Below are 25034 nucleotides of genomic sequence, written 5' to 3'. Positions count from 1 at the left end.
GCTTTAAATTCTTTAAATAAAATTTTAAAAAATGTGTATCAAGCCACACATTTCTGGTAAATTCATATTCTAATGACTTTTGCTTTCTTTGTATATTAAAAAAATCTAAAACTGTGGAAACCTTCTTGCTTGGTTTAGATTCCAATAGTATAAAATGCTTTCTTTTAAAAAATTCTTTGAGATAAAACCCAAATGCTACCTACCACACTGCAACAAAACACTGAGGAATTATTTGCTATGCTGATTAACATATTCTTATTGATTCATTGATTGCAACAGTTATCATTTTATTTGCAGGCTCAAATAAATATTCCATGTATACATGGAATATTTAAAGAAACTTAAATTTAAAGAAATTTGGGAGGAAATACAGGAATCAGAGGTTTGCTTGCTAATTTTCATAACTGTAACACCCCAATGAAGCCAGTTTACAACCACGAACACTAGTGAAAACTGAGTAAAGATTTACAAATCTCTTTCTAATTAAAGACAATTTCTCACATTTTTTTGACAGATGAGGTTACACTACATTTTCAAAATTTAGATTTTGTATTCTAGATTTTGCTTAAACCTCTGTAAGGCGTTTTTTTTCTAATACTGGTATAAATATCCTAGAAAGTGTTCACCAAATGTTCAGTGTAATACATAGGTTCACCACTTGAAAATAACACTTCTTAAACATTCGGCCAATGTTGAGTCAAAGATCTTAAGATATAACACATACAACATTGTGAGCAATGACCAGCGGACAAGACTACATTAAGGAGAACTGCTGGAAGCTTCTCTTTGGAATCTTGAAGGAAGGCCTCAAAGTGGGAAAATCGAAAGACTAGGGAACACTACATGTCCCAGCATACTTTGCGACTACCGTTGACCACAACTCCCAGAGTGCATTGCTCGCCGTACGCAGGTTTTCCTTGTAGCTGGGGCTTGTAGTTCTCCCTGGTCGAGTCAATCCTTAAGGCGAGGGGGGGTGTTTGCTTACCCAGCCCCAGGCTATTAGGCTTAGTCTTACAGGTTTTGGCAAAGCGGAAACACTTCGGGACCCTGGGCGGATTCTTTGTCTCATCTCTCGGCTTCTGCTTTACACAGGTAAGTCACAGAGGGGCTACAGTTCCCCGCAGCAGGGCCCCTCCCTTTCTTTCTGGGAGCGACCTCGTTGTGGTGAAGCCATTTGTCCCTCAGCTCTCGCCGTAGCAGCCGCCGCCCATCCCTCTTTGTGTGCTTGGGGAAAGCTGAGGAGCTAGTGGCCGCGACCGTTGCCATTGGGGGCAAAGGAGAGGGACGTTACTGGAAAGTTGCTGGCAGTTGGACCCTTCCCCATCCCACCATCTAACAGGTGGGTTGACTGTCCTTCCCTCTAGGCCCTTCTGTCTGCTGTGTCTCACGTCGGGACTCTAAGGGCGGCTTGGCAGTTCCTGCTGACAGCGCCGCCCGGGCCGGGCTCCGGGAAGGAGAGGCGGGGAGAACCAGGTGCGGTGACTCAGGGAGGCCAGGGGAGACGAGTCCACTCCCTTCCCTTCTGGACCCTCCGGAGGTGCCCCGAGGAGCCTCGAGGCTAGTTCGAGGCCTCCTCCCCCGGACCTATTCTGCACCGCTCCCTCTTGGCCGTGACCCCAGGGGAGAAGTGACTGCTTTTCGCCTTACTCCATTTTATAAATAAAAGTCGCTATTACTTGCGTTGACAGCGTTTTCCTTTACTTGGTGTGTGTTTGAAAGTACCCGAACGCGGAGGTTGTAGCACAAAATTCCTGAGACTTTCTCTTCCTTGGAGTTTTAAGAAAGTGAACGCGTCAATCATGGAGGCTCCGGCCTCTAGGAGGTTGAGCGGACCTGACAGCTGTATGTAGTTATCCGGTCAGACTTTTTTGTTGGGCTTTGACTAAAAACGTACTTACTTTAAGTATATTTAATAGTTATTGGTGGTAATATTTGTGTTTTGCTTCTTCTTAATATTACTATTACATGGTAGTTTTAGAATTTATAGAAATTTTCTGTGTGACCGCCTGTTTTATCAAATTTCTAGGAATGAATGCAAAACTCTGATAGATTTGATCTGTGTCATATAGCTTAGCTTTTAATGCCAGCCCGTGTCCTCTGTTCTAAGAGCCAGAGATATTGTGTTGAATTTGAGCATGTGAACATTAAAGAGCTTACTGGTGCTAGTTACTATGCTCAATTCTGGGTATTTATTTTTTATACATGTTTGTTTATATTGATAATTTTTTTCAGGTCTTAGTAATATATGTGCTTCCGTTATTTTAAAAGTAGAGTTTATATGTTCTCTTTAGATAGCATTGAACTACATGGCCTCTCGAGACAGTTCTCTTCTTGAAAGACTAATTTTTTTAAAGAGTGCTGCTTTTACCAATGTAATAATGATTGTAAATGATTATATGCTTCTTAAGGTCGCAAACATGTCTGACAAAAGTGAATTAAAGGCAGAGTTGGAACGTAAGAAGCAGCGGTTGGCTCAAATAAGAGAGGAAAAGAAGAGGAAAGAAGAAGAAAGGAAAAAAAAAGAAGTATGTTTGATTTTTTTTAAAGATAATATAAAATAATTGGATTTTAAGTACTCATACCTTTATGTAATACTTTTAGAATAGTTAAAATTCCAGCAGTTGTGACTGCAAATATAGCACTTTAGGTGAAAAGTTCAATATGCATATTTAGTCTTCTAGGGATATGTTTATTATATAAAGTAAGGGGCATCTGCCTTGTAATAGCTCATAAAACATGGCATATACATCATAACTTAGTTTGGACTTTGAACTTACCTGAATATTTTACTCGTCGGAACTGCTAGTTGTTGGAATAAATAATGGCAAAGAGAAATATAGAATAGATTATTAATTGATTAGGGGATTATTTAACTGATCGTATCTCCTTTATTATGAGTTAGTCATTGAAATATCTTTACCAAGTAGTGGGTTTGATACTATTGTAAAGGTGGACTAGGTACTTACATCTTCTGATTTTTGGCATCACCATTTCATCATGTATGGCAAATATACATTGACCCTGAGCTGGAGATATTTTACTTTCTCCTGTATTGAAATGTACATTTATCTCTATGGAAACTGTTTAGGCAGATTTGTATACTTTTATCATAGATGTTTTAAATGGCCAGTGTTAAGATAGTTGGTTCTCAGTGTGACAGTACGAAGTTTTTCTCTGTGATAGCCTAAACAATAGCCAAGACTTCCAGGAATCTCTTAGGGAAAAAGAAAAACCGAAGGTGCAATTTATGTACAGCATTGCTATGATACTGTAAAGGCCTGTACTTGAAGAATTTTCTAGTTTATTCTGAACCTTTTTGTGATCCATTATTATAAGAGGGTTGGACCTTAAAGTTCTCCATTTGATGAAAAGCCAACAGATAGAAGCATGAGTCAGACTGGCAGAGCCATTCCAAACTAGTATGTGTAGCCTTAAACCCTTCAGGGCTGAGTGCAAATTTGGTTTTGTTTTCTAAAGATGGCCATAGGTGGCCCTAATGGATATCTATTACATGCTTTATATCTGATTTAAAGGTTATCAAACATTACCAGAGACATTACAATTATAATACTATTAAACAGTGAGTCTACTAATATATTGTTATATACAGGTAAAGTGTCTACTTGATAATATAGTCTGTTTGGCTATTTTGATGAAATTTTCTGATGACTTCTTTAAGTTAAAATGGTATCAGAATATTATGACTAACAAAATTTACTGCAGACGATTGTATGAGTAATAGTTGTCTAGCTGAAAAAGACTTTTGAGGTGTATATATAAAACTTTTTCCTTGAAGGCTTAAATTTCACTTGAGATGTTTTGGATGATCTGAGAGTGTTGAGGCTTATCTAGTTTAACTGGAAGATTTTGCTAAAACTATAAATGGCTGAAATAAATGTTGGCAAAAATTTCAATGACAAAAAATGTTTTGTGCTATGCAAGAGTAAATTTTAATTTTACCAAACCAAACCGTGTGTTTATCATCATAAAAATAAGACCTGTAGTTTATAAAATAAAAACAAAACCTGTCTCCAGATGAATTTTTACATAAAGTTGAATAAAGACACTGAAGACTTCATAAAGAAGTTTGAGGTACTTGTACTTTTTCAATGAATCAGATTGTTCATTTATTTAAAATTTTTTATCTCTTAAATGATTCAGTCTTTTTTTTTTTTCATAGTGTTGTGGTATTTATGTATTTGTGAGATTTCCACAATTCCTGACCATGGATAGCAATTTCATGTTGTAAATAAATAGAAATTGACTATGCTTTTTGAATTTATCTGTTCAGAAAATTTTTGTGAGAACTCCTTGATTACATATAAAAATGGATCAATTTAGGGCTTCCCTGGTGGTGCAGTGGTTAAGAATCTGCCTGCTAATGCAGGGGACACGGGTTCGAGCCCTGGTCCGGGAAGATCCCACATGCTGCGGAGCAACTAAGCCCGTGCGCCACAACTACTGAGCCTGCAAGCCACAACTACTGAGCCCACGTACCACAACCACTGAAGCCCGCGTGCCTAGAGCCCATACTCTGCTACAAGACTAGCCACTGCAATGAGAAGCCTGCGCACCGCAACAAAGACCCAGTGCAGCCAAAAATAAATAAATTAAATAAATTAAAAAAATTTTTTTTAAGGATCAATTTAATACATATCATTTGTAGATTCTTACTAAAACTCTATTGAGAATGATTTTCATTTAATGACTATAATGTGTATTCAAAACTAAGTCTACCTCCAGAAGTATACAGTATTAGCATGTTATTTAAAAAATTTATATTTTTTGCAAACAGAAATGTTTCATACCATATGTAAATTTAAATTTTTAACTTAAAAAATTTAGACTGATCAGAAGAAGGAAGCAGCTGCTCCTGTGCAAGAAGAATCAGATCTTGAAAAAAAAAGAAGAGAAGCTGAAGCATTGCTTCAAAGCATGGGGCTAACTCCAGAATCCCCCATTGGTAAGGATAAGAATATATCCATTTATAAGAGATAGGCATATATCTTATTCAGCCCAGACATACGTGAGATGAGTTGATTTAATGTATTTTGTATATTTTTCTTATTTGTGCCTCTTAAAAATCATTAATCTTATAATTCATTTGGAATTGACTTTTTTCAGATGTGCTAATATATGGTTATTTGGTTTGTTCAGAAGAGCTGCAAGGCTATATTTATTAACATAAACCAATTGACTTTTCTTGTTAAATCAATAATTTATTTCAACAAACATTTGTTGAACAAGTTATCTGTGCCCTACTATATTAAGCCCAAAAATGACTGTGATTACTGATCTTAACTCTATAATCCTTTCTATAGGTTGAAGAGAGGTATAGTGAATCAAAGTTCTAAAAATATATCAGTATTCAAAGGTATAGGAGTGGAAGGAGAAGCTTACAGCCTTCTGCTCTCAATGCTAATAAGGGAAATAATATTTGTAGCTTATTATGGCAGCAGTTTCACTTATTCTTGTTCTTTTTCTGGGCTGTTCACTTTAAAGCAATACTAGACCAAAAAGCTGAAATAATAGAGGTATTGAGGACAATCTGGTTACATATAAGAAAGCATTAAATGCTTACTTAAAATAATTCTGAGCTGGGTGCTGTTACATAGTATTTTAGTTTGACATGGGCTTTGTCATTTAAGGACTTAAAATTTCAGGGTTAGTTTGTGGGCTAATTCCATCTAGTCCAGGGGACAAATACCAGAAGTAGTATCTGCTGTATGCCTATTGTAAACTGCAATATAACTGTCTTAGAGCTACAATTTCTAAAAGGTTTCAAGATGAAAAAGCTGGTTACTTTCATGGTCGGCTTCATTGTTATTACTTTCAGCTTATTTGCCTTTTCCTTATTGGTAAAATGTGAAGACTAAAGTACTTTAATTTTTATGTCTTTATAAGCTTCCGTGGCGTATTGCAATTTTAAAAGTAAATGAATTAGAATACTTTTATCTTGTTAAAAAAATACCCTAGTAACTAAACCAAGTTGCTTGTTAGCTATATAGTCCTTTTTTAAAAAATAAATTTATTTATTTTATTTTATTTTTGGCTGCATTGGGTCTTCGTTGCTGCGCGCGGGCTTTTCTCTGGTTGTGGCAAGCGGGGGCTACTCTTTGTTGCAGTGCATGGGCTTCTCATTGCGGTGGCTTCTCTTGTTGCAGAGCATGGGCTCTAGGCGCGCGGGCTTCAGTAGTTGTGGCACGCGGGCTCTAGAGTACAGGCTCAGTAGTTGTGGCACATGGGCTTAGTTGCTCCATGGCATGTGGGATCTTACTGGGCCAGGGATCAAACCCGTGTCCCCTGCATTGGCAGGCAGATTCTTAACCACTGCACCACCAGGGAAGCCCAGCTATATAGTCTTTAAGTGATCATTTTTTTATGAGCCTTTAGCTTTGTTTTTTTCCTATAGGATTTTTTTTTTCCCTTTTCTGTTCTTTTTAGGACTTCAGTTTCACTAAATTCTCTTGCTCAGATTTCTCAGTTTATGGCCCACTTCCATCACCTGTTCTTGAAAGACTGTTCTTTAGTTGTATGTTCGTGTATGTGTGTGTGGTTGTGTGTGTGGTGTGTGTGTGTGTTTCACCCTCATTTCCCATCTCCAATTCCATTGTCTTTTCCAGTCTTGCATTAAGTACCCATTCTTGGATTTTTAACATACGTCCTTTTGATCTGTCCAACATGTGTTGACATTTTTTAAGATTTCATATATCTAAGTGTGTATGTTTTATATACATAAATGGCATTGTACTATATGTCTCACTCTGTTTTTTCCTTTTTTTCAAGCAGCATTGTATTTGAGATTTACCCATGTTGTTACATATAGATCTAGTTATTCACTTCTGACTGGTACACAATATTCTGTTATATACTATATTTTACTTATCTGTTCCCCAGTGATAGGCACTTAGATTGCTTCTGTCTCTTTGCTTTGCTATTCCAAGCAACACTGCAAAGAACATATTCTTTTCCCTTGAAAGGACTGTGGAAGAGTTTCTCTGGAATGTATGCTGAGGAATTGACTTGCTATTTTATTGTGTGTAGGCTGACTTACATTTATTAGGTTCTACATACCACTCTCAAGAATGACTGTAAGTTTATGCTCCTGCTACCAGTGTATGAGAAAGTAACTGTTTCACTATATCCACATAACTTGATATTATCCAACTTTTTAGTTTTTGTCTACTTGATGAGTGTAAAGTAGTATGTCAAAATGTCATAATATACATTTATCTGTTTACAGTGAGATTGACCCATTTCTTCATATAACTATTTACCATTCAGATTTTCCCTTCTACGAATTGCATGTTCATGTCCTTTGCCCCTTTACTATTAGGGTTCTTTACCTTGCTGTAGGAGTTGCTTGTACTTAAGGGAGGACTTCTTTGTCTGTTTTAGTCTTCTAAAAAATACCTTCTCCTAGTCTATCATCTACTAACTGTTCATAGTATTTTTTTTGTTAATTTTTGTTGGCGTATAGTTGATTTAAAATGTTGTGTTAGTTTCTGCTGTACAGCAAAGTGAATCAGTTATGCATATATATATATCCACTCTTTTATAGATTCTTTTTCCATATAGGTCATTACAGAGTATTGAGAAGAGTTCCCTGTGCTATAGAGTAGGCCCATATTAGTTATCTATTTTATATACAGTAGTGTGTATGTGTCAATCCCAATCTCCCAACTTATCCCTCCCCTTTTCTCCCCCCCTGCCCCCTGGCCCCAGTAACCATAAGTTTGTTTTCTACATCTGTGACTCTATTTCTGTTTTGTAAATAAGTTTATTTGTACCATTTTTTTTTAGATTCTACATATAAGCAATATCATATGATATTTGTCTTTGTCTGACTTCATTCAGTATGACACTGTCTAGGTCCATCCATGTTGCTGCAAATGACATTATTTTGTTCTTTTTTTATGGCTAAGTAATATTCTGTTGTATGTATGTACCACATCTTCTTTATCCATTCCTTTGTCAATGGACATTTAGGTTGCGTCCATCATAGTATCTTCTATTGAACAGAATCCTTCATTTTGATGTGTTCACATCCTTTATTTTGATAATGGTCAGATCTACCATTTATAACCTTTTTTTTTTTTTTTTTTTTGGTTTTCTTTGAAAAGAAATCCTTTCCTACTTTGAGGATACAAATATATTCTCCTACATTTTCTCTATTATTTTATCCTTCACCTTTAGATATTTGTGTTATATTTTTGAATATAATATGAGGTAGGGATCCAGCCTAATTTTTCTCCATATAGTTAACTAATTTTCTCAATACCATTTGTTAAAACATAGTCCATCTTTCCCGCACTGATATTCTGATGCCAACTTTGTCATTCAGTCAGTTCTCATATATTCATGGGCATTTTTGGGCTCTGTATGTTCACTGTTGACCCATTTGTCTGATTCTATACTATTAACACACAGTTTTAATTACTGTGGCTTTATATTAGTATATTCTAATTTCTTTTATAGAAAATGGCCCCTTCTTTTTTCATCTTTTTCAAAATAGCCATAGCTTCACAAAATTTTTCTTCCCCTCAAAAAAAATTAGTTTCTTAAGCTTCCCCTGAAAACCTTCCTGCACTGTATGTTGCATTTAGTTGTATGTTTTTAGTCTTTCTAAATCTAGAAGATCCTCCACACACATACTCCTTTTTGCCCCATGTCATCGACTGGTTGAGGAGAGTGGGCCAATTGGTCTCTAGAATGTCTCGCCTCTTGGGTTTTTCTGAGGGTTTTCTCACATTTAAGCTTTTGTTCCTCTATCCTTTATATTTTCTCTAAACTGGAAATTAGATTTTAAAAGCTTGATTAGCTTCAGGTTGAACCTCTTTGGCAAGAAGATCTCATAGATGATTCTGTGTACTTCATATTGTATCACATCAGTAGCACATATGTCTGGGTTGTTATCAGTGATGTCAAGATTGATCGCTGGGTTACAATTCTGACAGCCAGGCTTCTCCATTGTAGTTACTTTTTTTCCCTTTGGACTAGCAAGTAATATCTGGAGGTGATACTTTGGTACCATGGAAATATTCATTTCTCTGTCAACTGTTTACCAAGTAGTTTTAATACTTACTGATGAATCTTTTCCAAATCAGTTATTTAATTATTTTTATAATTCCATCATTCCTTCTACATTTATTGACTGAAATTCTTCTGTAAAGGGGAGGTTTCCCTCAGTAACTAGGGCTATTTGGTTACCCTGAATGCATTTCCTGTTAGAAAAGCAAAAAACATACTTAATTTTTTTCACTTTAGTTACTAATAGTCATATCCAGGTGTGGCAGATGAATTTTTCCATGTATTTAAAGAATAGATTATATAATATTTTATTTAGGGTTTTTGTGTATATGCTCATAAATGAAATTTGCCTATAATTTTCTTGTGCTGTTCATGTTCAGTGGCCACCATGGTTATGGTTTTAAAATAAATTGGATAGCTTTCTCTTTTGCTATTTTGTAGAACAGCTGTAAAAGATAGATATTACCTGTTCCTTAAATACTTGGTGGAATTCAACTGTAAAACTGCCTCAGATTATGCTTTTTTTCCCCAGAGGATAGTGGAGAGCAGGAGTTACTCACCATTTCAAGTTTTTCTAATGGTTATAGTCCATTCAAGTTTTCTATTTTTGTATCGGTTTGATATTTTTTTTAAACAATAATAAACGTTTATTATCTCTCACAGTTTCTGCCAGTCAGGAATTTGGCAATAGCTTAGCTCAGTGGTTCTGGCTCAGGGTCTCTCATGGGGTTGAAGTCAAGATGTCAGTCAAGAGCTGTAGTCGTCTGAAGGCTTGATTGGGGCTTGAGGATTTGCTTTACCAGCCATGTGATTTGCTCAGTCACGTGGCCAGCAGGTTGGTGTTGGTTGTTAGTGGGAGGCCTGAATTCCTATCCACGTGGGCCATTCCATAGAACTAACTGCTTGAGTATCCTTGCAGCATGTCAGCTGGCTTCTCCCAATGTGAGCAATCCAAAGACAAAGAGAGCCGGAAGGAAGCTATCCTTTTATCCTTACCCTTGGAAGTCATAGGACATTGCTTCTGCCACATTCTGTCTATGGAAAGAGAGTCACTAAGTCCAGCCCACATTCACAAAGAATTTTGACATCCTTTAAAATCACCAAAATATGTACGACAAACTCATAGGTCTCCTAGTATTTTGAGATGATCATATGCTTTTTTTTTCCCTTTTGATGTATTAATATGATAATTTATATTGGTAGGTTTTCAAAGCATGCTTACAGTCTGGAATAAACCCATTTTAGTTATGAGAATATTTTTCTTATATATTGCTAATATTTTATTTAGGAGTTCTTCATCTATACTCATAAGAGAGTCAGACCTATAGTTTTTTTCCTTTTACTGTATTTTGTCTGGTTTTATTATAATGGTTATAGTACCCTCATTAAATGAGTTGTGCAGTTTTCCACCTTCTGTTTTCTCACAAATGTCTAAAGATCTTTCCTGTATTTATTTAAAATAAGGCCTGGAGAATACAGGATACAGGTGAAAGCAGTGGCTATCAAACTTTCTTGACAGTAACAATAAAAATACATTTTATATCACGACCCAGGATGGATACTTGTTTTTCTTTTCACTACAAATGTATTTATTAAATATTTTTAAATTGTAGAAGTAAGTATAAAAACACCACTAAAATATTCAAGAGGATTTATTAAAAGCATCAGTCTGGTTTTACCTAAAATGGACTCTTTCCCTTTTTTAAAAAAATTCTGCTGAAAAGAATTCATTTTTTAAAAAAGAGACAGCTAATAAAACCTCTCTTAGCTTCTCTTTGCTGGTAGATTCTTATTTATTTGATCATTTGATTGTTTTTTGTCAGAGATCCTTGAGAGCAGGAACAGTATATTACATTTTTATCCCTGGTGTCCAGCACAGACTAGACACTTAAATGTTTGTTCAATTATTATTAGGTCATGTGTCTATCCACCTGGTAAGACCAAATAAAAGCCATCTGCTTTAAAAGCAGTAACAACAAAATCTTGTTTAAATTTCAGGAAAATGCATAGTGGAAATTGACATTTGAATATTTCACAAAAGAAGTATGGCTTGATTTTTTTTTTTTTAACAAAATTTAAGTGGCCAGTCTTCAGAAAGTTAATTTTAGGCACAACTTTCAAGACATGTTTTATCAAATGTGGAGTTAGTAAACACTGATGGTCAAAAAATAAATAAAGTGAATCTCTTTTTGTATGTATAACTACTGTTTTAACCATCTTGTAAAGAGATGAAAATAGGTTTTGTCCATTACTCTGTAGCCTGAGTCTGTATCAGTAGGACACAGTACATCGATTGGTGTGATAATCAATTTTTTTATTAGGAATAAACAAAAGAAGTTCAGTAGTCAAGTATTGCTTCATTTATTTCCCTCTCTTGTAACTTTTGAATATTTTAAATCTGATTTTTCCAGTTTTATTGAGAAATAATTGACATACATCACTGTGTAAGTTTAAAGTGTACAGCATGATGGTTTAATTTATATATATAGTGAAATGATTACTACAGTAGGTTTGGTTAACATCCATCATTTCATAGATACAATAAAAAGAAAAGAAAAATAATTTCTCCTTGTGATGAGAACTCTTAGGATCTGCTCTCTTAAAGTTTCTTATATATCATACAACAGTGTTAACTCTAGTCATCATGTTGTACATCACATCCCTAGCACTTATTTCTCTAACTAGTAAGTCTGATTTTTAGATAGAATGATTTCCATGTTATCAAGTCATTTTTTCAAGTTTAGCCTAATTTTAAGAACAGTTCCTTATAGTATTTTAATGCTATAAAATTTTATTTTTATTAATTTCTTTAAAAAAATTTATCTGATGCTCTGAATTACATTGAAGAGAATAAAGGAAACATTTAGGGGAGGTAAGGGGAGGATATTTAAAGTTATCAGGAGAAGGGGTCATATGAAAAGGAGAAACTAATATTTCAGAGAATTAAGGGTTTTTTAAATTGAATTTTATTTATTTTTTTATACAGCAGGTTCTTATTAGTTATCCATTTTATACATATTAGTGTATATATGTCAATGCCAATCTCCCAATTCATCACACCACTACCACCTGCCCCCCTCGCCACTTTCCCCCCGGTGTCCATACGTTTGTTCTCTATATCTGTGTCAGAGAATTAAGGTTTGTCTTTCAGGACAAAAAGAGTAAGTATGAAAAATTAAACAGATATTTAAATGTTAATATTTCAGCCTAGGAGCACTTGTATCCACAAGAGGGCATTACTGTGTAACTCGGACTGTGTTTGAGTGCTGAGTATCATAGATAGATGAGCTACAAGGGGCCTCACAACTTTTGGTTATCTCAGAAGCTCTCTCTTCCCATTTGTGCTCTGCCAATACTCCCACTCCCTACATTTACTTTCTTTGGCTGTCCACCTTTTCTAGGTTCTTCTTCCTGGCAAGAGCCCCTTCTTGCTAGAGACTTTTTTCTCTTAAAAAGTAATTGAGAGCTTCCCTGGTGGCGCAGTGGTTGGGAGTCCGCCTGCCGAAGCAGGGGACGTGGGTTCGTGCCCTGGTCCGGGAAGATCCCACATGCTGCGGAGCGGCTGGGCCCGTGAGCCATGGCCGCTGAGCCTGCGCGTCCGGAGCCTGTGCTCCACAACGGGAGAGGCCACAACAGTGAGAGGCCCGCGTACCGCAAAAAAAAAAAAAAAAAAAAAAATGAGCTGGGCACCATCCTTGTTCATCTCTGAGACTTCGGTATAGTTCTGAGTGGTTGACTCAGACTTAACTCTGGTTTCTAAATCTAGGTGCATTCCCAGGTCCTTTGTGGTTTTAAAATTTCTGGTTGTTCCTTCACAGGCTAAATGGCAGTAGTGTTAATTTTATATCCTTGGGAGGCCAAGATCTAAGCTAGCAGGAAAGGCCTTCATGGTTCTTGGTGGTCTTTCTGTCCTAAAGAATCAGAGTCACAGCCTTTCAGTATTACTTGCATGATCAGTGAATGCCATGGTGTAGATCTGTCTTTTAGTTTACATTTCTTCCTTCGTTTTCTAAGAAAGAGATAGGTATCTTTGCTCTAAACTTCTAAGAAGTTTAAAAACATTCACGTGATTAACTCATATATGTTAATATTAAGTCTTTTGTACCATTTTTAAAGCCTTGTTTTAGGCTATTTTATATACAGAACTGTGGAGTAAAGGTAATCTGATTGAATCACTGTTCTTACTATGCAAATCATATCTCAGATATTTGGCAAAAGCTAATTAATAATAGCTTATGTTATTTCTAAAGCTGATTGTACTCTTAAACCATCTTTAAAAATGAACTCTAGAATTAAGCCCTTTCTGAGATTTTAGAGACTATGAGTTATTTAGTTTTTTTTTAACCTCCCTGAATGCATGCTTGTATTCATTTGGGGGGATCATTTATTGGAGTCTGGGAATATAGTGACATTGCCTTATTGTGCAATTACTGTATTCTTTGATTTTTCTAGACTAACTGGGTTAAAATATGGTAGTACCATATTTTAGTACTACCTTTCCCTTTTTTCCTGTTAACATTCCTCCTTTTTCAGTGATAGTAATTTTCTTTTTCCAGGTTTGTCCCTTCTGTGGTATAGATTATTTATTATTGAAAGATGAATTTGGTGGGCCAGATAATAACATTGAGTCCTTAATTAGTCTCTTATCAGCTGGCTTGAAAACTATCTTTGGTTGAAAGAATATAGTTCTGGGATGGAGATTTTTATCTAATTACAAATTTGAAGTTATGGTGATTTATCTTGCTTCTGGCTGAGGAACAGTGATAATTTGGTTGCATCACCCGTGTAACTTATTTTTTATTTCTGAAACTTTTATTTGAGAATTGGCTAGTTTAGTGTATTTATGTATGTACAATTACTATTTAACCTGTTTTCATAAAGGATTTGAGGTAACGTATTTTTCTTTTAATGTAGTCTTAACCAATTAAGATACTGGTGATGAACATATTAAGTGGAATCATAGATATTTGAAGTCACCAGAAAGGGGAAAAAACATTAACTGGAAAAGAATTTTATAATTTATCACAAATAATTAAATTGATAGGAATATTACTATTTTTCTCAAATCTTTCCTGTATGTATACTTAGAAAAATTATTTTCCTAAGCCTGAAGTTAACTTTGTAATTTAAAGAATTCAAAATTTCTTCTTTGGAAATCTTTAATATGAAAACATTGTAGTAGTATAAATTTATTAAATTTATACTACTAAATATTTAGTAGTAAATTTATACTACTAAATATTTAGTAATTTATACTAAATAATTTAATAAACATATTTGTGCTTACAATGTAGTAGACAAACCACTGTCCTGTATCAGTTGGAACTTAGACGCCTAGGGGAAGCCTCACAGTGAGTGGTGGACAAAAAGATGAGGAAAAATGTAACCTAAGGGAAATTAGGGGACATTAATATTCTTTTACTTCAGATACAAGTCTTGTTTAGCTATGAGTTATACATGCAGCCCCTAGCACAGTGGTATCATGATGTGAATTATATGAAGGCAATCTGGTTTTAGCATTGTTTCTGAGAGATTTAATCACAAAATTAGAAACCTTTTATTATGTTTTTATGGTCTTTTGAAATTTGAGCAAGAATTAACCACTGTATCTCAGGAAACAAACATTCTAGCTATGATTTTTTTTCTTCTAATCTTTTTATTGGTTTCCAATAGAATTTGGCATTGAAAAATAAGGATGATCAGTTTTGTACCTATGTTTAAGATGTAATTCATTATACTATACTTGTGCATTTTGTTAGATGAGCAAACCCACTTTTTACTGAAGCATATATAAACATTTAAACATAATTTTAAGGGTTCAGTGAATGTGACTATTCCAAAAACACAGACTTTTAATTAAATACATATTTCTTTAGATTGGTTTCTATATAACTAGGAACTTACTTTCTTTTCAGTAAACTATTAAAAGAAGGGCTTGCAGCACGACATAAAATATATTGGTCACTTAATATTGTACATTGAAAAATTATTTTTAAAAGATACTTGGGATTGGGGTCATTTATGGTAAAATTTAACCAGAAGATGGCAGTGATGATCTTCAAAAAGTTTTACAAATGTAATAGCATGAAATACGCACGTTCAGCTGCTGGTATATAATGTTAAAAGTGACAGGTTAGGGGAAAGCATTTGCTGTTTGTTTTATATACTATGAAAAATGTGTATTTTTCTATAAGAAGGGATTAAGAATATTTTGGGTGTCTGTATCTTTGTCTGTACACTTCAGTTTTTTCTGAATACTGGGGTAAGGAAGTTACCATTAAGTCTTGCCTTGTTTAAGTTGCATGCATCACTTTATGTTATGCATCATGTCTAGAAGGCATGCTGTTTTATGGCCTGTTTGCATTTTTCTCCCAAATTGCTGGAAACTAATGGACTTTTAAAGGAGCCATTCCTTTAGTGATAGTCATTTCTCTAAATTGGCCCTTTTTATTTTTGGTGAGGGGAAAATATCATTTAAGACATCAATTTCTTTTTGAAAGAAAAAATTGACAAAAATGAACATTTTAAAATAAATCTCAGAAAACCAGACAGTAAACGACTTCTGAAGCAAAATTCAGAGTTTTGATTTGACACTAGTTAGAAATGAGCTGGTGATCTTAAAAGCAAAGAATTAGAAAAGGGAGAAGGAATGATCTCCTTTGAAAATTAGTACCCACATTTGGTGTTGGCCGAGATGAAGATGCATCCTTCCATAATCTTGCTTTTTTTTTTTAATATAAAGCCCAAATGCATTTTGCCAGAGAAATTGCATGAATCGTCAGCATGCATTGTTAACTTTGTCTTTCTCCTCTTCTTTCTACTGTTCATTTTCATTCATGTACTTTTGTTTTTTGGTTTGCCATTATTTTTTCTTTTTTGTTAATTACTTCATGTTAAATTACTTTTGAAACGTCATAAGCTGAGCAACCTCTCCGTGTAGTAACAGCGGATACCTGTCTATTTCACTATTTAGTCCCTCCTCCTATGTCTCCATCCTCCAAATCTGTGAGCACTCCAAGCGAAGCTGGAAGCCAAGACTCTGGAGATGGCGCAGTGGGATCTAGGTACAGTAATTTTCTTTCAGTATTTTAATGATAGAATGCATTTAGTGCCCAGATACTGTCAGTGCTGTACAGGGACTCTGAATAGTTATGTTGAGTTAGTCCTAACATTTTGAAATCTAAATGGCACAGAAATTGTTTGTTGTAAATTGGGGGGAAATTTTTTTAAACAATATTTTACTGTCACACTTAATTAACTGAGTACTGACTAGTTAACTGATTTTATGATGATTATTTTATATTAAAAATAGAAGTGTTCATTAAAATTATTTTTCTGTTTAAGCAAATTTTGTATTGGTTATTAGGTGAATGTTTTGGGTACAAATAGTGTAAAACCTCTCTACTGTATTATGCTTAATTTCCATTCAGTAATTGAAAACCTAAACAATTCAGTTAAACAGCCTAATTCTGTTCTATTAAGTCACTATTTCTAATTAAGGTAGAAAATAATAATGCATAAAATATCAAGAATAAGGAATAACTGCTAAGGAAACATTGAGTGTTTACTGGCTTCAATAACAAATTTAAAGAATTTTTAAAAAGAGTGTTTACTGGCTTGAGGGCATTATGCTAAGTGAAGTAAATCAGAAAGGGAAAGACAGATACTGTATGATCTCACTTATTTGTGAAATCTAAAAAACAAAACAAAATAAGCTCATAGATACAGAGAACAGATGGGTTCATTTTTATTTTCATTTCTAAAATTTTTGATGGTTGCCAGAGGTGGAGGGAGGGGGTGAGGGGTGGTTGAAATGGGTGAAGGGGGTCAAAAGGTACAAACTTCCAGTTATAAAGTAAATAAGTCATGGGGATATAATGTACAACATGGAGACTGTAGTTAACAATACTGTATTGTATATTTGAAAGTTGCTGAGAGAGCAGTTCTTAAAAGAAAGAAAAAATCACAAGAAAAAAATTTTGTAACTATGTATGACGGATGTTAACCAGACTTATTGTGGTGATCATTTCACCATATATAAAAATATTAAATCATTATGTTATATACCTGAAACTAATATAATGTTGTATGTCAGTTATACTTCAATTAAAAAAAAAAGTTTACTGCCAAGTGTTCCTGAACTTGGGCCTTCCTTATAAAACAATATTTCATGTTTGTTTTAGGATGCTGCACACATGTTGGGACTTGATTTTCAAAAGTTCAGTAAGATTTCAGCTTCTTTCCAAAGATCATACTGAGAAAAGTATTATTACTTCTCTTTGTCACACACACAATAATACCAAGTCTTTAACAGCATCTTACATTTTGACTTCTAATGGCAGCTGAAATGAGACTAAACATAGTTAGTTTAGAATCTTTATTCAGAATCCTTATTTTGGTCTAGGAAGTTAAATGTCCTCCTCAGGAAAACTTCAAGACACCTTTTAATGAGAAATAAACTAGGAAGTTTTGTCTTCATTGTGCCCAAGCACCTCTGATTGAAGTTACGAACAAGTAATGAGCATCTAAAAGACAAGGCAAGAAAAAAAGAAGCAAAGGGGCTAGCTAATCCATAAACTCAGTGCTTTAGTCAGTTTCTGAATAATCAGGTTGTCATTAATAATTAGAAGGCACAAAAGGCTCACCAGTCTGAATCTGAGATGTGCTTTCCAAACCTCTTCTGTTTATAGAACTGAAATTGCAAATCTAAGCAATACTGTTGTTGGAGGTAAATGACATAACTCTGTCATTTAAGAGAAGTCAAAACTTTCTGTTTAAGAATAATATTACCTCATAAAATAGTATGTATTACAGATTAAAGACTAAATTTATTTAGTCTAAATTCATTTTCAAAGGCTAAATTTGTTTCATACTTTCGTTCTTCTGTATTCTTATGCAAATATGTTAGTATTCCTTTGCTAGTAAACAGATGGCATTTTCAAGAGAAGGGTTTTATTTTCCCCTTATACATTACCATAATAAAAACATTTCCCAAGGTAAAAAAAAAGTATTTTAAAAATTTCTTTATTTGATATTATATATTACTTTAATGCAGATACTCTACTGTGTTAATTCTGAACTCATTGTTCTTGATTTTGAATAGGAGTAGAAAGATTATTTTAATGCAACGTCAGCAAGTTTGCTTTAAAAAATACTATGTAACATCTGTATGAATTAAAATATGTCCTCCTGAGTTTCATTGGAAAACCTAGAGATTATTAGAGAGACCCATTGGAATATTGTAAATTGGTATAGGAAGTAAATAACTGTTAAGAAAAATATTTATTGTGTTAGAATACGTATTAATTGAATTGCCAATTTAATGTTAAATGCTATAGGTTACCACAGAAAATAATGTTCCTGGTCCTTGCCTTCGGGAAACTTGCATTCTAGTGTTCATTAATTTTACATCATTAATTTAAATGCTATTCACTGTATTGAAAAATCCTAAGAATAGTGTGCTAACTTGTGTTTATAGTGTAGATTTGTAATGATAAGATGTAAAACAAAAAAACAGGTATTTAAATATCTTTAGGGGTATTTGTTTTTATTAGAGAATGAGTAGAAAATAAGTTTCTTTTAAGTTTAACAGGAGAGGAAATAAATTCTCTTTTTAAATGAGGTGACTTGATATCTTTTTAGAGAGCACAGACTCATTTTTAATTGTTAATTTTCAAGAGGACTGATTATGTTCACTTCTTAATATATATGTATACACACACAGTAGAAAACTATGAATTCCATTAAATCATCTCCAGATTCCATAATAGATAATTAATATTGTTGATTAATTGGTGCTGTTGGCAGTGAAACAATAGCATTTTAAAATATGTGGCTTTTAAAAAGAATGCTGGAGTCTGAGAACGAACAGAATGAACTTCCATTGAGCAGGCATGATGATAAAGAATAAACAGGAAAATGCATGAAGATGTGTGAGGTGTATGAACCTATACACTTACATTAGCTGGCCAAGACAGTCTAAGATTACTACACTTAGGGAGTAGGAAAAAACATGTTAGACATTACCAAGTATGATATCAAAACATCTGAATCACTCTTTCTAAATGCCAAAAATTTCTGTTGGGCCTGGTGGTAATTTATGAATAAATATATGAGGCCATAAAAATGATATTTCTCTAACTTTGCAGATTGGGAAGTTGCATTTCATTAAGATTTTATTTAGTTCACTTTCTCAGTCACTTCTGTTATTGCTAAAATTTAGGTGACCATTATTCAATTGAGTCATCCATTTCTCTTGTTCCTTTTTTCCATTCTTGATCAGTTTATCTCTTAGGCTTTTGATTATATGTCTCAGGATTATATTGAAATTTTACTTTATATGTCTGCAGATGCCTTTAATAAATATAATCCCATATGTTGTGCCATGTGTTTTCAGTACTGGTTCTATTTTGAGGTAGAGTTTTACTTGATTTTAGACTAAAATGACATCCTCAACAAGGAGCTCTATGTCATTGGTAACAGCTAGAGCTCTTAGAGAATGTAAAGGCTATGTACAGAACATTCCTTGAAGAGCACCTCATAAAACCCCGTCTGGTTTAACAAAGCCTAAGTTTGTTTCTGTTTAATGCTTAGTGTAAAGTGAATCTTCACTGTGGCCTCTTCCTTCTTTGTGTACACACAATACCATTTAAATCCCAAGATCTTTCTTTATATTTTTAAAATGAAGTATTTCTCTAGTTCAGTTCATTTGATTGCTTTTACTGATAAATTATAGAGGCAAGTATAGAAATCATTTCTTGTATTTAAATATTATAGCAGTTTTAGTTGTATATTGTCATTTGTTATATATGTGAAAAACAAATATATTTGACAAAGATGGTAGCACCGAATGTACTGTGCTTAACTTTTCAATAGGGACTATGAGCATCTTACAGTACTGTACATAATTATCTTATTATCGCTAACCTTTCAAGAGTGCCAATGTCATAAAGCAGCTTTTATTCTAGTAATAACTAAATTTTCCTTAAATCTTTTGGAAAAGATCCCACGTAAGTTGTTTACCCAATAGGCAAGGCTAAAATACAACCGAATATTTATTTAGGATTGATATTCTCCATAAGTTTAGTTAGTTTAGGTAAATCCTTTGAACATAAAATATTTTTCCTGGGGGAAAAAAATCTACTTTTTCCTAGAGACAGAAATCTTTAGCTGCTTTCTAAAGCAGATGACATGTAAGCCCAAGGCAGTGCTTAACCCATAAATTACATAAGGGTCACATTTTGGAAACTTTAGCTATTTTGTATCCCAGTGGAATAGTCTTTGGTTTTCTTACCGAAAGGCTTATGTGTTGACTCATTTCCTTTACCAATATGACAATTTCCTGCACACATTTAATGCTTTGGGCAAGATTATAATATGTTAACTAAGATGTTTTTACTAATGTTTTTTTCATTAGGAAACTTAAAATTTCAACTTTTTTTTTATAGCTTAGCTTGTTATCATCCAAAAATAATGTGTTATTTGGGATGTTGGATGTTTTGGCTGTTCTTAGCCATTACTATGCAATATTAGTTTCCCAAAATCTGAAAATACTGTCTTTTAACTATTCTAGGTTGTATGTTTGCATCTTTAACCATATTATGCTTATTGCATGCAGTAGAGCATTGAGTGATACCTGATGTTTTTTTGTACTAACCAGAACATGTGGGTTTTAACTGTGAACCGTACTTTAGCTATTCGTAGAATGTATTTGCTTGACTAACTTATGGCCTTTTTTGCTAATGCTTCATGGTTGTCCTACAACCGTTTAGGACGCTGCATTGGGATACAGATCCATCAGTTCTTCAGCTTCACTCAGATTCCGATTTGGGGTATTGAATAGATTTATTACCTTCCCTCTTTTATAATTAATTTAATTCTTTGTGAAATTGTCCTAATTTTATTTTGCTTAAATTTCTAATATTCAGGTAATAGTTTGAAGGGTGATATTTTATTGTGACACCTCATTTATCCTCTATCATTTGTGAAAGACATATTTTATGTATCTGATTTTAGAGGTACCCTAAGTCTACCCATTTAAATGTCCAAATTACTTTTATTATTTCTATATTTTTGATGTAAGTTTTTCTACAATGTATTACAAACTTCCCATACTTTTTCTAATAAATATGCTATATGTAATTGAACCTTTTCTAGGTTACTCAACATGAATATTAATTTATTTTTCTATATTAAAATTCCCTGATGATTTCTAAGGTTTTGAGAGGAACAGAGCTGTTGGTTTCTACACCGTGGCTCCAGATTGCTATTGATTTACTCATTAATTCATTTATTCATTCGTTTATTTATTCTAGTCTCCAATGCAAACTATAAATGTTTGCTACTGCCATTGTGCCTGACTCAGATAGCTCTTTTCCCTTGATATTTTGCAGCTTCTAAAACATATGACCAACACCTTTAGGAATTATGTCTAAAGTTAAGAGTTAATAAGCCTTGAATTAGGCCATATAAGAAAAGTATATGAGCTTCTTATACATTAGCTGGTAGGCCTCTCTCGGCTGCCCTGAGGCTTCCCCACCCCCCAGTTGCTTGCTTGTTCTCAGTAAAAGTGGCTTTGGATAACTGAGGTATTACCTCCCTAAATCTATCCCTAAATCTTAGAATATTTTGTTTGTTTGTTCTAGTATTGTGATTTTTACCTATTAAACCCTATATGTATTCAAGTTAGTAACTTGTTCCTAATGTTGGCTTGACTGTTTTTTATCAGATATGTGAGTGACTTACTTTTCATATGGTTTACATCTTAAATATCAGAATATAAAGTTTCTTATTTCCGATTTTGTTCTTAGAATACTAGATTACTTCAAATGTACTTAAAATTTCCCATTTAATTCTTTGATTATGCTTTTTTTTTTTTTCTTTAAGGCTAGATATTCCCAAGGTAGAAAACACATTAAAATTTTCTTATGGCCCACATTTGGGACCTTAGAGAAAATTAATTCTTTAAATGTACTAATTTTATTAAACTTTTTTGTACAGGATTTTGAAAAGGATGTTTATATAAGAAAAAAGTTTAGTTTATATTACCAATGTTATATTACCAATGATATATATATATATGTGTGTGTATATATATATTTCAGATATCCTCCTTTATATTCTGGAAGTTCCACCACTGTTTTTACTAGATATTCTTTTAAGACAGATTCATCATTGAGAACTTTGGGAGTTTGGAAGCATGCTATATTTGGTTTAGAATTTAGACATCTACTATAATAGCCACAAGTCTCTTCTTCTGTTTGTCAGAAAAGAATGTATTCCCCCCTATTAAAAACAGAAGTGGCTTTAGTAATTTCATGATATTCAGAAGATATGTGGCTTTAGTTTAGGTCTAACATGTTTGCACAATAGTTTGTCCGTATGTGAATCAAGGACCATGTTGACCATGCAGAGATTAGAGATTTAAAGTTTAAATATTTTATTTTAAAATCTAAATTGACTGTATGATTCTCAATTTCTGCAGAATATAAGTAGAAAAAATGGTTTTCAACAGAAACTTCTTTCTAACTCTTAAAGCTGAAGTCTTCTGATGGTGAAGGGAACTAAATGTGGTCTGAGTGAGATCCACATATTTGACTCTTGAAAAAATGTCCAGAATCGTATCCCTGCTAAAAACAGTTCTCATAACCAATCTTATTCAGCAGTCTGCTCTGAAATTCCTCTCCTCTTACTCTGTTATTACCCACACATTTGTTCTAAGAAACTAAATTATTTGCCTTTTTAAAGTGAAAAATAAACACCTTGAATGATTCGGAAATATCTTTTGTTTTTGCTACCTTCTAATTCTTTTGTTAAAATAAAGCCAATTGTTCATTTAAAATTTCTTGAATAAAACAGGGATTTAAATTACACTGTTGGATATATAGTGTTTAATTATTACTTTTATAAAATAACATTATTTGATGTAGTTAAAATGTATCATTTGTAATATTTAAAAACATTTGTGTTCACTTTATTTAGACGAGGACCTATTAAACTTGGAATGGCTAAAATTACACAAGTTGACTTTCCTCCTCGTGAAATCGTCACATATACGAAGGAAACTCAGACTCCAGTTATGGCTCAACCCAAAGAAGGTGAGTATCTGTCCTTAATATGATTGTCATTAAGCCGCCATATTAAACAAGTGGATTCTTTCCTTTTTTTTTTGTTTCTTCTTCCTTTTTTATTTTTTGGCATATTTCCTTAGGGGAATATTATAAAAGTAATGCTTTGGATTTCTGTATTTATGTATTTGTTCTTTAGAGTTTTAAAACTTTTTCTTTTAAGAGTTAACAGAAATATAAGCTGTATGTATGTTTTTAATTTTGTTGACATAAATGTAAATATTTCCATTTTCATATTGTCGTTGCTGTGTGCTGCTTTAGAAGCAGAAAAACTTAAGCATGTTCTATTTCTGTGTCATGAACATAATTAATCCCAAAATGAGAGTATCAATATATCCCATAGCAAATGAAATCATGTAAATTATTCAATATTTTCTGTGGAGTATACTGTATTCTGATATACTGTCATTGTTAATCCATATTAATGAACAAATCTAGACCTAATTCATAAACTTCCTCTTTTATGATCCAAGGGCTCTACTGTGTTGATTATATAGCAGTTTTTAATCTCTGTGAAACAGCCCCAGGATAACATTTTTATCCAAGAGTTTTTTTGTTTTGACCATGTGAATGTTCATCTCTATGGATACATATTTTTCATTCCTGCTGCTCTGTGGTTTGGTAAGATAGCTTTCACAGGTGCAAACTCCTCCTTTTACCAGAAAAAAAAAAAAACCCTGATGGTTTTGAGACATAAGCCACTTAAAAAAAAGAAGACATGGGGCTTCCCTGGTGGCGCAGTGGTTGAGAGTCCTCCTGCCGATGCAGGGGACACGGGTTCGTGCCCCGGTCCGGGAAGATCCCACATGCCGCAGAGCGGCTGGGCCCGTGAGCCATGCATGGCTGCTGAGCCTGCGAGTCCGGAGCCTGTGCTCTGCAATGGGAGAGGCCACAACAGTGAGAGGCCCGCGTACCACAAAAAAAAAAAAAAAAAAAAGACAGGAAAGATAAAGTGTTGAACTACCAGTATGGAAAAAACTAATACTGTAGGATTCTATAATTTCCAGAAAATATTATTTTATTAACTAGTATATTCAAGTGTTATAGTTTCTGTCTTTTGGGAGCTATATTGTTAGATATGTTAACTCAGAAAGTGAGTAAAATAGCCAAAATGAGGGTATAGTGACTCATTTAAAAAATAAATTAGGCTTTTTTTCCTTCTAATAATAATTTGGAGATTTAGCTTTACTTTGAGATGCTTTTTGGATTGTTTGAAATGTAAAGCATTCTGAAGCTATTTTGGGTAATACCTATTATAATATACCTATAATTAGTTTAAGTGAAGACTTCCATTTAAAAAAATTTTTTTCTTTTTTTTTTAATAATTGTAGTAGTGTATCATAGAGAATTTAGAGAAGACAGAAAGGGTAGGAAGTGTCTGTTATACCACTATGTAGTAGCCAGTTTCTAGTCTGTTTTCCATGATATATTTTTTCAAAAATTATATATGTATACATAAACACACACAAACATACGTATATACACACATATGGTTTTATATCCTACTTGAAATTTGCATTTTTAATTGCTTATTTTTGACATGCATATAAATTTTAAAGTGTGAATGTGTGACAATGTCTTTGAACTAATTTGAATGTATAGCTACATAGTATATGCCTGGCAGTTTTCAAAAAAATTTTTTTTCCCATTTTTATTTTTCAAGTAATTGGAAAATTTAAAAGATTGTGATTTGTAAAGTAAGCTGATGACCCGGAAGTTCAAGATAAACTTTTTTTTTTTTTTTTTTTTTTTTTTGCGGTACGTGGGCCTCTCACTGTTGTGGCCTCTCCAGTTGTGGAGCGCAGGCTCTGGACGTGCAGGCTCAGCGGCCATGGCTCATGGGCCCAGCCGCTCCGCAGCATGTGGGATCTTCCCGGA

The 25034-nt window shown here is 33.8% G+C and overlaps 1 protein-coding gene across 6 annotated transcripts in view; it reads left to right on the top strand.

Moving 5' to 3' along the window:
- Positions 1 to 905: 905 nt before the first annotated feature.
- Positions 906 to 25034, top strand: part of DYNC1I2 (dynein cytoplasmic 1 intermediate chain 2) — a 50582-nt gene continuing 26453 nt past the window's right edge. The window contains exons 1-7 of one of the 6 annotated variants that reach the window (XM_067741544.1): positions 906 to 1092; positions 1365 to 1473; positions 2409 to 2525; positions 4846 to 4963; positions 16004 to 16094; positions 20802 to 20861; positions 23011 to 23126. In XM_067741544.1, coding sequence (XP_067597645.1) covers positions 2418 to 2525; positions 4846 to 4963; positions 16004 to 16094; positions 20802 to 20861; positions 23011 to 23126 — 493 coding nt within the window. In that variant the 5' untranslated portion in view covers positions 906 to 1092; positions 1365 to 1473; positions 2409 to 2417. Of the gene's footprint in view, positions 1093 to 1185; positions 1340 to 1364; positions 1474 to 2408; positions 2526 to 4845; positions 4964 to 16003; positions 16095 to 20801; positions 20862 to 23010; positions 23127 to 25034 lie in introns of all 6 variants that reach the window. The other 5 variants (XM_067741546.1, XM_067741542.1, XM_067741543.1 and 2 more) reach the window with 5 other exon arrangements.

This window comes from Pseudorca crassidens, chromosome 6, assembly GCF_039906515.1.
Source record: "Pseudorca crassidens isolate mPseCra1 chromosome 6, mPseCra1.hap1, whole genome shotgun sequence".
Taxonomy (NCBI): Eukaryota; Metazoa; Chordata; class Mammalia; order Artiodactyla; family Delphinidae; genus Pseudorca; species Pseudorca crassidens.
Note: the sequence above shows the minus strand (reverse complement) of the source record. Positions and strands in the feature narration are given on the sequence as shown.